The sequence below is a fragment of the Cryptotermes secundus genome, unplaced genomic scaffold, assembly GCF_002891405.2.
Source record: "Cryptotermes secundus unplaced genomic scaffold, Csec_1.0 scaffold1025, whole genome shotgun sequence".
Lineage (NCBI taxonomy): Eukaryota > Metazoa > Arthropoda > Insecta > Blattodea > Kalotermitidae > Cryptotermes > Cryptotermes secundus.
This window is the reverse complement of record NW_019730118.1, coordinates 809,359-822,674: the sequence shown is the minus strand read 5'-3', so window position 1 is coordinate 822,674 and position 13,316 is coordinate 809,359. Positions and strand designations below refer to the sequence as shown.

At 37.6% G+C, this 13,316-nt stretch overlaps 1 protein-coding gene across 6 annotated transcripts in view; it reads right to left on the bottom strand.

The window, feature by feature from the left end:
- LOC111866266 (clustered mitochondria protein homolog) overlaps positions 1-13,316 on the bottom strand; it is a 125,801-nt gene that overhangs the window by 9,469 nt on the left and 103,016 nt on the right. For all 6 annotated transcript variants that reach the window (XM_023855047.2, XM_023855046.2, XM_023855048.1 and 3 more), the window contains 7 exons: positions 11,418-11,516; positions 10,692-10,909; positions 9,703-9,832; positions 7,911-8,183; positions 5,193-5,318; positions 4,277-4,492; positions 1,188-1,396 (listed from right to left, as the gene is read on the bottom strand). In XM_023855047.2, coding sequence (XP_023710815.1) covers positions 1,188-1,396; positions 4,277-4,492; positions 5,193-5,318; positions 7,911-8,183; positions 9,703-9,832; positions 10,692-10,909; positions 11,418-11,516 — 1,271 coding nt within the window. The remainder of the gene's footprint in view (positions 1-1,187; positions 1,397-4,276; positions 4,493-5,192; positions 5,319-7,910; positions 8,184-9,702; positions 9,833-10,691; positions 10,910-11,417; positions 11,517-13,316) is intronic.

Sequence of the window (13,316 nt, the reverse complement as noted above, 5' to 3'; positions counted from 1 at the left end):
TGCACAGTAGGCTCACCTTTCTTTAGCTTTTGCTCCTTTACTTTTGATGCCATATTCCTCCCTGCACACTCAGTCTTCTGGGTTCTCAGATATTTAGATGGCTCTAGAGAACTGTACAAATTGTCCACCAAAATTGTATATCCCTTATGAAGCAAGGGTTCTGCTAATTCCAGCACTGTGGCAATTGTATCATTCACATCACTGCTCATCAGAGGTGACTGTACCATATTCTTCCCAATGTAGACAATGAATGACCACATACAGCCAGTACTAGACTAACACAATTCAAAGATTTTATATCAAACTGCAAAAGCTAAATGTTGTTGTTCTTGCTGCTGCTGTTGTTGTTGTTGTTGTTGGTGGTGGTGGTGTTATATTTTGATGATGACGATGACTGACTACAGCCAGTACTAGACTAACACAATTCAAGTTTTTATATCAAACTGCAAAAGCTAAATGTTGGTGTTCTTGCTGTTGCTGCTGCTGTTGGTGGTGGTGTTATATTTTGATGATGATGGCCGACAACAATGGCGATGATGATAATATAAGCATACACAGAGCAGCCATTACTTCTTAGAGCCTGCATAAACTTAACCTCTAAGGCAAACATATTGTGACATGGATGGCGCAATCGGAAGTAGGGGTCACGTGAACTCTGAAGTCTCACGAGTGATGTCACATACCCCCACCTCTTCCATTATTATGCAATGCTCGGTAAACACTCCATCGCCTCCAGCAGTGATGTAACAACACTTCCCACACTCATGCAACAGGGGAGCCCATGCAACAACCGTTGCTAGGCAACTGGTAAACATGACGTTACGCAACAGTTGTACGTATCATGTAACTGTTTTCTGTGTTGTCCGTGCTGAGCCTAAATAAGGAGCAGCGAACACTATTCAGTAGTGAGTATTGAGCCACTTACTTGAGAGAGAGAGAGAGTAACCAGTCAGTTGCAGTCTAGCATTCGCCAGAGTGAATGGAAGCAGGAGAAGTATTTGTGATACTGCAGATGGCAGTAGTTGTGAAATTGTGAACTGTGTAATTGTAAGAGCGAGTGGAATAAATTCGCTTGATCCAAGATGGCATGAAATTATTTGTCGCGTGATACACCCAACACGTGACAATATGAACATACACTTACTCCTACAAGTAGAGATGAACAGTTATGCTGTGAGGAACCATACCTTATCTGAACAAAAAGAATGCCATTTATCACATTCAGCATGTCAAGGACACTCCCCATCGATGGAGGTTGTATCTGAATAGGAGGCAGAGCCGTGTTTGATTTCCCAGTGTATATTTCATTCATTTTCTTCTGCAGGACTACAGCTTGTGATGTTAGATGGCGCAAACAGTCCGATGACTCACGTGTCTTCTCATGAGATTCACCAAGCTGGCCAACAGAATGATCGATATAAACTGTGTGAAAATGAAAGCTCTGGGATAAGCAAGACTATATTTTAAGTTCACCTGAGTATGAGAGTGAGGAACTTACCTGCAATAAAATCTCTTGAGTGCTTTAAATCCAAGATTCAAAATTCAAGAATAAAAATTTACATTTTCAAATAGTGACATCTTTAATTCTTCTGAACAACTGCATAATGAGTAAATATAAATGTTTATTTCTTACAATCTGTGTGATTTGGAATATCAGAGGTGTCAAAATGACTACTTTCTTTGGAAATGAAATGAAAATTACCCACACTCAACTACAACATATTTTTTGTTGATACTGGATATGATCCTGGCTTAATTTAAAAAAGAAAATAAGAAAGCACTATCTGCTACTTTTCATTTTTCACTGGCCTTCATAGTCATTTACTGCAGACATAGATTTGTTGTTACAAAGCTAATCAAACTATAGGCACAACACTATACAGACTCAAATCATTTTTATATCTGTTATATCTAACATTCACATACTTCAACAAGACCCATCTCATACATTCTTTTTATTTTTTTAATAAAATACTTAATCCCTCAACACACTTTGTCTAAAATTTTCCCCATCTTCTGGGATGTTCCCCATAGGTAAGCTATTAGAAGTTTCACATTTTAATATCAAAATTAAATTAAACCAAAATGATAGAATGATACAGTAAGGTATAAAAGAGGTAAAGCTATTCCTGTAAGAGGCCATGGAGGCCCATAAGGTTGTGAGATATTGAGGTTCCCACATTTTCTAGACAACCGGCTCACAGATGACGGTGAGGTTGTCGGCCTTACACACAGATGACCTTTACCCCCAGGAAGATTCCTGGTACTCGATTCTGTTACAGGCTGAGTGTGGACCATAGTGTGGCTGGAAGGATTAGGTTGATGACCTGATCAGGAACCAAACCCATTACCTGCCAGCTTCTAGCACAGTGCCTCGACCAACTACGCTACCGCATGCACCCATAGAATAAGGACTTCTTACAATTAGTAGGTTAATATGAGTGTTCTCCAAGGTGAAGTACAAATTTTATGTAAGAAGACAACTCTCCATTTGGAGATCAGTAAGAACCTCCCCAGTCACACTCCCATGAGGAAGAGTATGAAGGACAGGTTCCTAACTTCAGAGCATCTTTTGTTACGTGGGATAAGGAAATATTTGTAAAGACAAAGAAAGGGGGAGGAATAAAACTGTTCCTGTGCACTACATGCCATTAAGACATAGGGGGAGTGGAGGTATAGCTCCATCATTCTTGACCTCAGCACTAGACAGAGGCAAGTGGTCAGCAAGAAGCATTAGTACTGGTCTAAAAGTCACTCTAGTCTATGGATTGTATAATATTCTGACCAAATTGAGTTCAGTTCAACATTATCTTTTTTTTATTGCTAGTGGGGTGGGACTAAGTCCCTTGTACTGCGGCCACTTCTGGCCTATTGTGCCAGCCCCAGATGATAGATGAGGGTGATTGTGGAGCAACTGGTGGAATGAAGATTGGCAGGGGAAACTGAAGTACTTGGAGAAAACCTGCCCCAGCACCACTTTGTCCACCACAAATCCCACTTGACCAGACCCAGGTTCAAATCCAAGCCACTGCGGTGGGAAGCTAGCGACTAACCGCTTGAGCTATGGCGCGGCCCTTCAACATTATCTATTTACAAGTATAATTTAAATACAATCAAAGTATATGTATCCTACTGCATACTGCAGTCTGCCCCTGGCAAATATCATTCCTAAATAGATCACCCTTTAATCTCATTTTAGCTTAAACTCCTGTTGATCTTACACATCATGAGAATCATTCCTGCCTAAATATCTCTTTATCCATTGACTTTGGCCAGGTTTAAACCTGTGAACCTCAGGTTGAATGGGATGAATGTTACCATTAGACCACCTAGGCAGTCTTGTCAGTTTAGGAAATTAATCATGCTTTTGTCAGTTCATTACCACTCACCACTCAATAACATTAAAGACTGGCATCTGATTCTTGGTCGTACACTAAATTTTCACTGACTTTGTGATTTCTTAGCCTACTTAGGCAAGTGTTACACCACTGACATGACCTGATTAACACTCTTAGTAATCTTCACAAGCTGTCACATTGAAGCTATTATAACTATCTGGCATAAAATAAACTCTTTAACAAATATTTAACATCTAATGAAAGTTGTCACTGTTATATTTACAGACATCAACAAAATTAATAACATATGGACATATAAGTATCTTGGGGAACACGCTGTAGAGTAGTTGGCTGGGGCAGTAGCTACAAGCCGGAAGGTCATGGGTACAATTCCTGATGAGGTCACTGGATTTTTCAATTGACCTAATCCTTCCAGCAGCATCTATGGCCCTGGGGTTGACTCAGCCTCTAAGAGAAATGAGTATGAGGAATCTTCCTAGGGGTAAAGGGCAGCCAGTGTGTAAGGCTGACAACCTCACCACCATCTGTGAGCCAACCGTCTATAAAATGTGGAAGCCTCGATGTCTCGCAACCCTATGGACCTCTATGGCCCCACGGATACATTTATCTTTGTTTTATCTTACATAATTATCTTCTTACATTGAATATGTACTATATTCTGAAGAACACTCATCCTGCCCTACTAATTTTGACAAATCATTATTCTATCATTATGGATTACATATAAGCCACTATTTTTAACAATATTTTTATTGCTCCACTACAAATCTGTCGACCGTAAATTTCACACAGCCTTTAAGAGAGTTAAATTCAGACCTTCATGGTCAGAAGGCACATGTCTAACTATATGATCTAATGGCACAGCCATATGATTTACTATACTTCATTCCAAATAAGGGACTATATACATGCTTTACCTGTTGCTTGTAAATAGCATACGTCTCCTTCTCATTATTGAGAGCTGAACGGAAGTCACCCATGCAGCTCTGCGTCCTTGCCACAAGGTGAAAACTAACAGCCACCTTCAAAGATTTAGCACCATAGTAGCAAATATTCAATGCTAGTGCCTTTTCTAGGAAACGTAAGGAAAGTTCATACTCTCCAACTGCATGAAGAATCAAACTGATGTTGCTCTGTAAGTATGAAAGAAAAAAGATGGAAGAGGAGGAAGATAAGATTTCTATGAAAGAAAAAGGAGTTTAAACCCACTGTCAATTATGTAACATCCTCCTATTCACATGAAATAAGCTACTTTGAAGGCAGTAAAATAACACAAACAAAAGGAAAACAGACATCGATCACCTGTATAAAGCATACAGCAATTTTGAGAAATATTTTTTAAATACCTGAATTAATTTTATACAGGTATTCAAAAAAATAAAATAAAATGACTTATAACTCGTCAAAAGAAGCTGGCATGTACAAAAAATAGGATGTGCTGGTTACATGAATCAGCTGGTTGCATGAGGACTTCCACAGAACCCAATGTTCACATAATTTTCACCATCTTCCAGTATTTTAATGCTTTCACTTTCTGTTCTGAAGTCAAATCAACATTTTTCTTTTGTTCTTAGGTGACAAAGTAGACTGATGGGGAAAGATTTTGGATAAGTATAACACAACCATAAATTCAGCTAGCCCTTACTGTATTCATGCATCACTCTGATTGTAATGACCCTTGTGTGAAGGGCAACGATGGGCAGAGCTGCTAATGAGAATTCAAAATGCCTGGAATATTGGAAACGGTATAACAGGCAGTGTACTGTAGTTCCAATATATTTGGATCATCTTACAGGGTAGCACTTGGAAAAGCGCATAAATACACAAACTTACATCAAGCAATGCTATTTCTGGATGATTCTCTCCACAGACCATAAGTGCAAGGTACCGTGCTCGATATAACAGCTTGAGAGCTGTACTAACTTGATTGTTGGCAAAGCAATACAGTGCTAGATGTGTCTGCAAACATGAAACAATGCGTATGTTATACAATTTGTTCCCAATAATTTACAGCAGTCATTAAATTCTATCATCTATACACTGCATTACTGCAATGGTGCATGTACACAGTCCAGCTGGCTAAGCACTGAATTTTCCAAACACTGATATCATTGCTCCTCAGTTCATGTATGGTCACCAGTCCCACAGTACTGGGAGATTTCACATCTCCTATTCCTAGATGATAAGGGTTAATTGAGTAAAATATAATTACAATCTTTGTAGAAAATTGATGTTCTTCTGAAAGACTGAAAACTATAAGCCTAAGAAAGATTGATTCTTTGGCTATATAGCAACACTGTTTAAGCAGCATTATATATCCAAGCCATGAAAACAAACAAAACTCAAAATACCCTCAAACATGCATGCGACACAGGATACACATACAGCACAGTTGATCAGACGTTGGAAACACTACACAATGAAAAGAAAGGCCAATCACTAAATACGCTGGAACGATGCCACACATGTAATTTAAGTAAACAAAGATTACAAATGAATGATACTTTTGCAGATACACATAACCCCATATTTGACCTAATAATGGAAATATACCCATCGCAATAATAAATAAAACACACCTCCAAATATACCCGAACCAGTGCCCCTATCAAAACATAACCACCCCCTCCCATGAACATCACATGACTTAATGAAACATACCACTATGGCATTATACAGTAGTCAGTACAAACAGAACCACAGAAGGGGAACAACAGCTATCTAATAGCAAGAAGTTGTGGTACCCTATATAAAACAAGTAAGTTAAAGAAATCAAAATTACAGGAAATAACAAATAATACACAAAAAAAAGCATTAAAATGTCTACTTCCATTACAGAATAACTCCACCACCATCACTCGTGGCATAAAAAAGAAAGAAAATAGAACATACACCACTTATATGTGGAAAATTGCCACATAATATATTTAGTAACCATTTACCATACCACACCACATGACTATACATCACTCAAATGAACCATATTAGAACATCTATAATCTGTTTTCACGTGCACATAATAATTAAAAAACAATGCAGATTCCCATAAAACACTTCTATTCTGAGATATAACATCACAGACCATCAAAAGTTTTTATTCAATTTTAACATTTAATTTCAAACTGAGTTATGTTTTACATTTTAAGACTAACATTCAAATGTAATGGAACAAAAAAATCATAAGAAAATTTATATTTATTGTCACGTGACATATACCCAATTTGACAATTTGGTGTCAGAATTGGTTTACGAACTTGAACAAGCATCGAAGAATAATTGAACTTATGAATGCCTCGGCTATTATACTGGCACAAAATGGAGATGCAGCAGATGATGGAACTCCTGCTGAAAGAGGCGAGAGCCTGGTGAGAAGACATCCGCTCAATGCGGTTTGAGACAATGAGTACCAGAAAAGGAACACCGAGCCGGACAAGAAGAAGACATTGCAAGTATAGCCTCGAAGGAAAAGACTGGTGATGCACTATTAGGCTATTCGGGACGAACTGCCTTAAGAAGGGAGCAGTGTGACATGTCTAACCGTTGCTGGGCAATGGGAGGTGCAACGAGTCACACGAAGACAGACCCTTGATAAACGGTCGGTTGCAGGTTACACAACAGTAAGGAAAGCAGTGTTTCTCCATGCTGTGCCAAGTAGAGGCGAGTAGAGCCGAAGCACACTGGTTGCTTCGCAGCAATAAACAACTCTCGACAGCGTTGCCCAGCAACATCTGTAAACACGGCGATTACGCAACAGGGAAGCGAGGCACGTTTTCCGTTGTCTGGCTGAGGGTTTATAAGAAAACTGCACTGCCTAAGGAGTCTGCTGAATTGTAGCAGTCACTGAGTTCAGTTATAGCAAGTGAATCGTGAACGTGAAGAATACCGGAACGTGTGATTAGAGGCGATAGTGTGAGAAGTTATTGGGAGTGTGTAATACAGTGACACTGGTATAGCTCCCATATTGTAATGTGAATAAGTGAAGACCACTGAAGACAGAGTGAACAGATTATTGTGTAGGGTGTATAAATTGTGTAAACCCGCAACTGTGTTATAAGTATTTGTAGTTACGACTTGTAGGTTGTTAAATAAACCAATTAACAATCTGAACAGCGTCTTCAGTAGCAAAACACGTTACATTATGATGACCAATATGGATCCACATTAGAAATACAATTCAATACTAGTAGTATATTTCATGAATATTGTCCAATGATGATCCAGCTGGATCAAAACATGTAGCAAATGTACATAATAAACAAATATTATTACAGTAATATTAATTTATTTATTATAAATTTGTTGTGTTGATGGTTGTACAGTAATATTATACAGCATAGTATTATATTAAATGGGAAGATGATCATGAATCATAAGGAAGTTAGAATATGAAAAGATGCGGCTGTGGCTTATTTTGAGGTACTGTCCATGCATTCATCTGACAAGATTGTAAACTTCAGTCACAACAGCCAGCGAACCAGACCATAAAAACCCAAGTTTTGCATGGTTTTAACAGAGGAAAAACAAATTCACCAGAAACTAATCATTACTTACATATTCAGTGATGGTATAAGGATGGTCAATTCCATTCACTCGTTCAGACATTAGAACAGCTTTCTGCTGATATGCCATTGCCTCGGCATGCTCACCCATGATGTAGTTCAACCGTGCTAACATTCTCAGGCACTGTGCAATCTCTGGATGCATTGCACCATACACATTGTTCAATAAGTTGAGAGCCTCACTAATCAGTTCATAGCCCTCCTTTAGATACCCCTGCTGAATCTTGTTCTGCCCAGTGGTGTAGAAGTTGTAAGCATCAGTTGCCTGCAGAACAACAATGCTAATTACAACACAGGAGGAAAGGTAATGGCACTAGTTGCACATACATCTAAAGCTTCCATGAAACACAGTTGGGGCATAGATGACCATAATGAGAATAAAATGTAAAGCTATCCCTGTAACAGACCATGAAGAGCCATAGGGTTGTGAGACGTTGAGGGTTCCACATTATCTAGACAATCGGCTCAGAGATGGTGGTAAGGTTGTCAGCCTTAGACGCCGGCTACCCTTTACCTCCTAGGAAGATTCCTGGTACTCATTTCTGTTAGAGGCTGAGTCGACCCCAGGGCCATATTGCGGCTGGAAGGATCAAGTCAATTGAAAAAAATCCACCTCATCAGGACTCAAACCCGCGACTTTCCAGCTTGCAGCATAGTGCCTCCACCAACAACACTACCACATGCCCCCATATAATGAGAATACAGCCAGAAAACTGCTAAGAACCTCATTATATTATACTAGATACGTATGCCAAGCTTCCTGAAAAAGGTGCTTTGGGTCTCTCTGGATATCTAATATAAACTTTAGGCATCATAATGTCTCCTGACATAAAATTTATTACATACAAATTACCATTACAACAGATGATTTATTTACATAAACAGGTCAGTTTTCTGGATATGAGAACACTTTCTTCATTCAAATACTGTACTGTTAAAATAGCAGCTGACTTTGGAAAAATCCATTCATTATTTGACTGACAAGCACAAGGCTGTATTGTATTCATTCTCTGTTCAGTGAATGCTTTCTTTTGTTATTTTAACGGGAGATTTCTATAATTTCAAGCTTTGGCATTTATTTCCCTTTGAAATAATTTATCAAAATATTTTCATAAAAGGCCATCCCTTGAAAGAGAAAAACATAGCAAGCACCCAACCAGTCAATCAAAAACTGAAAATTCAGTATCATAATGCATTATTTTTATAACCAACTACACAACAATTAATTGATGAATCCAGCTTCACTAGGCCCTGGGGTTTACTAAGCCTCTAAGAGAAATGAGTACCAGGAATTAATTAAATAATTTTCCTGGGGAGTAAAGCTAGGCCGGCGCATAAGGCTCACAACCTTACCACCATCTTTGAGCCGATTGTCTAGATAGTGTGGGACCCTCAACGTCTCACAACCCTATGGGCCTTCATGGCCTGTTACAGGGATAGCTTTACAGTTATTTACTTCAAGATCACAATATGCTCTAACTGTAGTGGTCGGTATTGAGAGGTATACAATTTACAAATAAAAACATGTGTTAACAATCCCTGACGAAACAGACACGACGAACCACGGCAACGGGTTAATGAATTACAATATAATTAAAAGACTACTTAATGAGGTCAGATCCTTTTCCAAAATGAGGTAACAAGATTAGTCATAAATTATTACTAACACTCCTACAGTAACATTTCAAACCTACATTTCACACTTAAAGAAGCTTGTTATAAAATGTTATCACACAGTTACACCAGAAAAATGCATGATCCATGCATGAATAATTTATACATACCCTAGGATTGATATGCTTCACCACAGGGAAGATATTGATTATGTCTTCCTCAAAGAATGTGAGTCTGTTTTTGGAGTCAAATGAGTATTCTCTTAGCAGAATCTGAACTCCAGTCTTGATGCAAAATGATCTATATGAAAGAGGCACAAAAATAAGTCATCTCACACTCACAAATATGTCAACCAAGTAAATCGTTTTTCATGAAACTTGATGGGTTTCAGCTGTGAAAAAAATCCTTACTCTTTCAGAACCTGAAGGGTCATTATTTATATTCATAAAAGCTCACCTTTGGATTCAGGTGAATCCAGTTCACAGCCTCCCACCTTCTGAAACCCATTTCAACTTTATTCTCCCATAAATGTAAGTCTTCCAAGTGGCCTCATCCCTTCAGGTTTTCAAACCAACACTTTGTATACATTTCTCATCTCCCCCATGTATCCTGCATCACATCACATTCTGGTTGCTGTAACTGCCCTAACAATACTATAGGTTAACAGTTCAAATTATGAACCTCATTATGTACTTTTCTCATTCTGTTTTATTATTTCCTCCTATGTGTGCTTCTCAACACTTTGTTCTCATTACACTTCCCATTGAAACACATTAATGACAGACCATTAAAAAAATCTACTAACAGATCATGATGTATGTAAGAATCTATATAGTACAACAATAAATTACAAAACAGAACTTTCAGGACATGCAAAAGTATACAGATATTGCTTTCTAAAGTAAGAATATTGGTACAAACCATATAATGAGATTATTTCACATCATTATAAACTGATAAATGTTATCACAGCATCAATCAAATTTATAAACACCTGCCTTGTCCCTACCCCATTACAATACTGTAAGAGACTTCCAACAAACTAACCAACAATTAACTTATAATCTGAAGTTTAGGAAAACATTCATGTGCTCATGTTATGTAATGAACTAGAAGAACTTTCCATATTTTAGCATAATACAGAGAATTGCACATGTACCTGAGCAAAGAAATCTTCTGCAGAGAAAACTGTTCAACCATGGATTCAAGACAATCAGCTTGAAGATCCCAGTCATAATAGCTCTTCAGTTCTACCTTTATTTGAGTCCAAAGTGATTTGGGAGTAAGGTTTGCCCATTCCATACTGTCAGCATCCTTCAAGAGAGGATTTGTCCGGCCCTTACGTTTGCTACGGCGCTTTGATGTTTTACTTTGAAGCTATAACAAGTAATGTAGTACTTGAAAAAGCACAATTATGATTCCTGTTTTAATTCATAACAAAATAACACATAAGAGAGACATGGATAAGTGCAAGTCTGTGTTAAGCTGAGATCACAAAAATAAAATACTTTCAACATATGGAGAAAAATTATACATTATTAGTTGTAGCCCGACTACTATTACTTTTCAATCTGACAACTGTTCTAATTTATATTTATTGCCTGTAAATTTGTAGATTTATACAAATTAATTTTGTCTCCACAGCTACACTTTGATGTGAGCAACACAAATGAGCAAATAAAAATACTGGTATATTCTTAACTTCCATATTATTCTCCTAGTGTAAATTCCAATTTCAAGGTACATACACAGAAAACAAATTTCTATATCAACCGGTTGAATTTACCACGAAGAACAATTTTAGTCACAGGCATGGAATTTATAGGTGTTCATGATTTTTCCAGACTGACTATTGTGCGACATATAAAACAGTTAATGGTATTACCTCATCAGCAACTTGATGTGGATGAGGCACTGGGTATGATGACAGAAAACAGTTCAGGAAGTGGCTCACAGCAGCAGATAGGCTCATCAGTTCTGTACTCTGTCAAATGGGGAAAATACATCAAATAAAAATAATCTGTCCTCACATCAACTTTCACTTTGGGAATGGATGGTTGTGAAAATTTCTGACAACTGTCTGCTTAAAAAGTGATGCTTTGCAACCTTGGTATAACAAGAATTTACAAAATTTGTGAAAATGATTGTCCTAGTAGCTACCTGAAACAGCCTAAAATGTTTGATATGCATAATCTTATGTCCATCTACAAACTTCTGATTATATATATCATAATATGGCATTAAGGTTTAAAAGCACTAATGAAGGTATGAATATACACTCAACTCTCGATTATCCGGGGGTGGATAAACCAGTTTGCGGCTTAACCGGGGCTTTTTTGAGGCTCATATGTTGTTTAATATTCATTCACTTTTGTTTCACATGGTGAGTTGTAACACTATTTTCGCACTAGTGTGAACTGAGCTCTGCATTTTTTTATCCCATTGTGCTAACACAATGTTCTAGGGTAGGGGTGAAAGAATGCAAGGATTTGTGGAAAGTTTCAAGGACAGATACACCACCCCAGTTAGTCTCTTAATATCGATCTTCAAGTGCGTTAGCAAAATGTCAGGGTGTAAAAGTAAGTGTATTGTGTTAAGTATTCAACAGAAAAAGGAAAATGCCACGATCAAGCAAACGACAATATTAAATTTTTTTGAGTGTTAAGTGTTGGATGTTGTTGAACACTGTGATTGAAATAACTAATTCATACTCATGTGTAATGTAAAAAAAAGTATTAAATAGGCCATGAGATGACATAAAAATGAGGTTGAATAAATTTAAATACAGGTAAGCCTATAGTATTATGAAGGTACAGAATTACAGTACTACTTTTAATAAATTTGTCTTAACCGGGTTTTTGATTAATCGTGATTTCCATCCCCACCATTATCCCGGATAATCGAGAGTTGAGTGTATTTATTTTTTTGAGAGGAGTGGTTAATATGGATACATGAAAATAATGCAGAAAAATTCAAAATTCTCAACTTCTACAGCACTATCTGAACTGAGAAATTATGATTTTTCTTATACTCGGGTACATTCTTGGAGTCACAACCACCTGCTTATTCTCAGCCTGCCTTTATAAGCCAAAGTCCCACCAACTATTTTCTGTGTGCCTAAAATGCACAAAGTTAAAACTGAACCAACTCATGCACATGCTACCTTACAGACTGGCAATAAACTCAGCAGTTACCTGACAATTTTTCATACTAATGCCCTTCTTTGCTTTGCTTTGGTTTGAAATGGTAAAGTCCCCTTGCTGAACACCGACATTTCTCAACCTCAATCATCAAAAACAGAAAACTGTCTCTTATCATATGTTAAGACACAAATTATGAATATGTTTGATTCCTTGCTTTAAGCTCATATGAGTAAATTCATGTGACCTCTGACATGAGTTTGTCTCTCTCTGGTTAGTGGACACATTTCTTTGTAAAATTTTATTCATCCACTGCTAGTTTCAAGCTGATAACAATTCTTCTGAAACAATTCCTCCTATTTCGCTGGCATTCCAAGACCAAAGACAATCATTTAATGGTCCTACAATATAGGGTGAGTTGTATTTAACCCTTCCGCACTGACATCCGTGTGCTGCACTGACTCTTTAAATAATCGTATGCCACCGACATCTGTGCAGTGCACCGACCTGCGCAGGGTTAGCTTTGAAGGACGTTGCTGACAAAACGAGGAAAGATATTCCAATTTTCTTTTCAGGAGTACATAGATTAAGGTTTCATCTTTCAATTGGTATATGAGTTATTTATTTTGGACGAATTTTTAGCA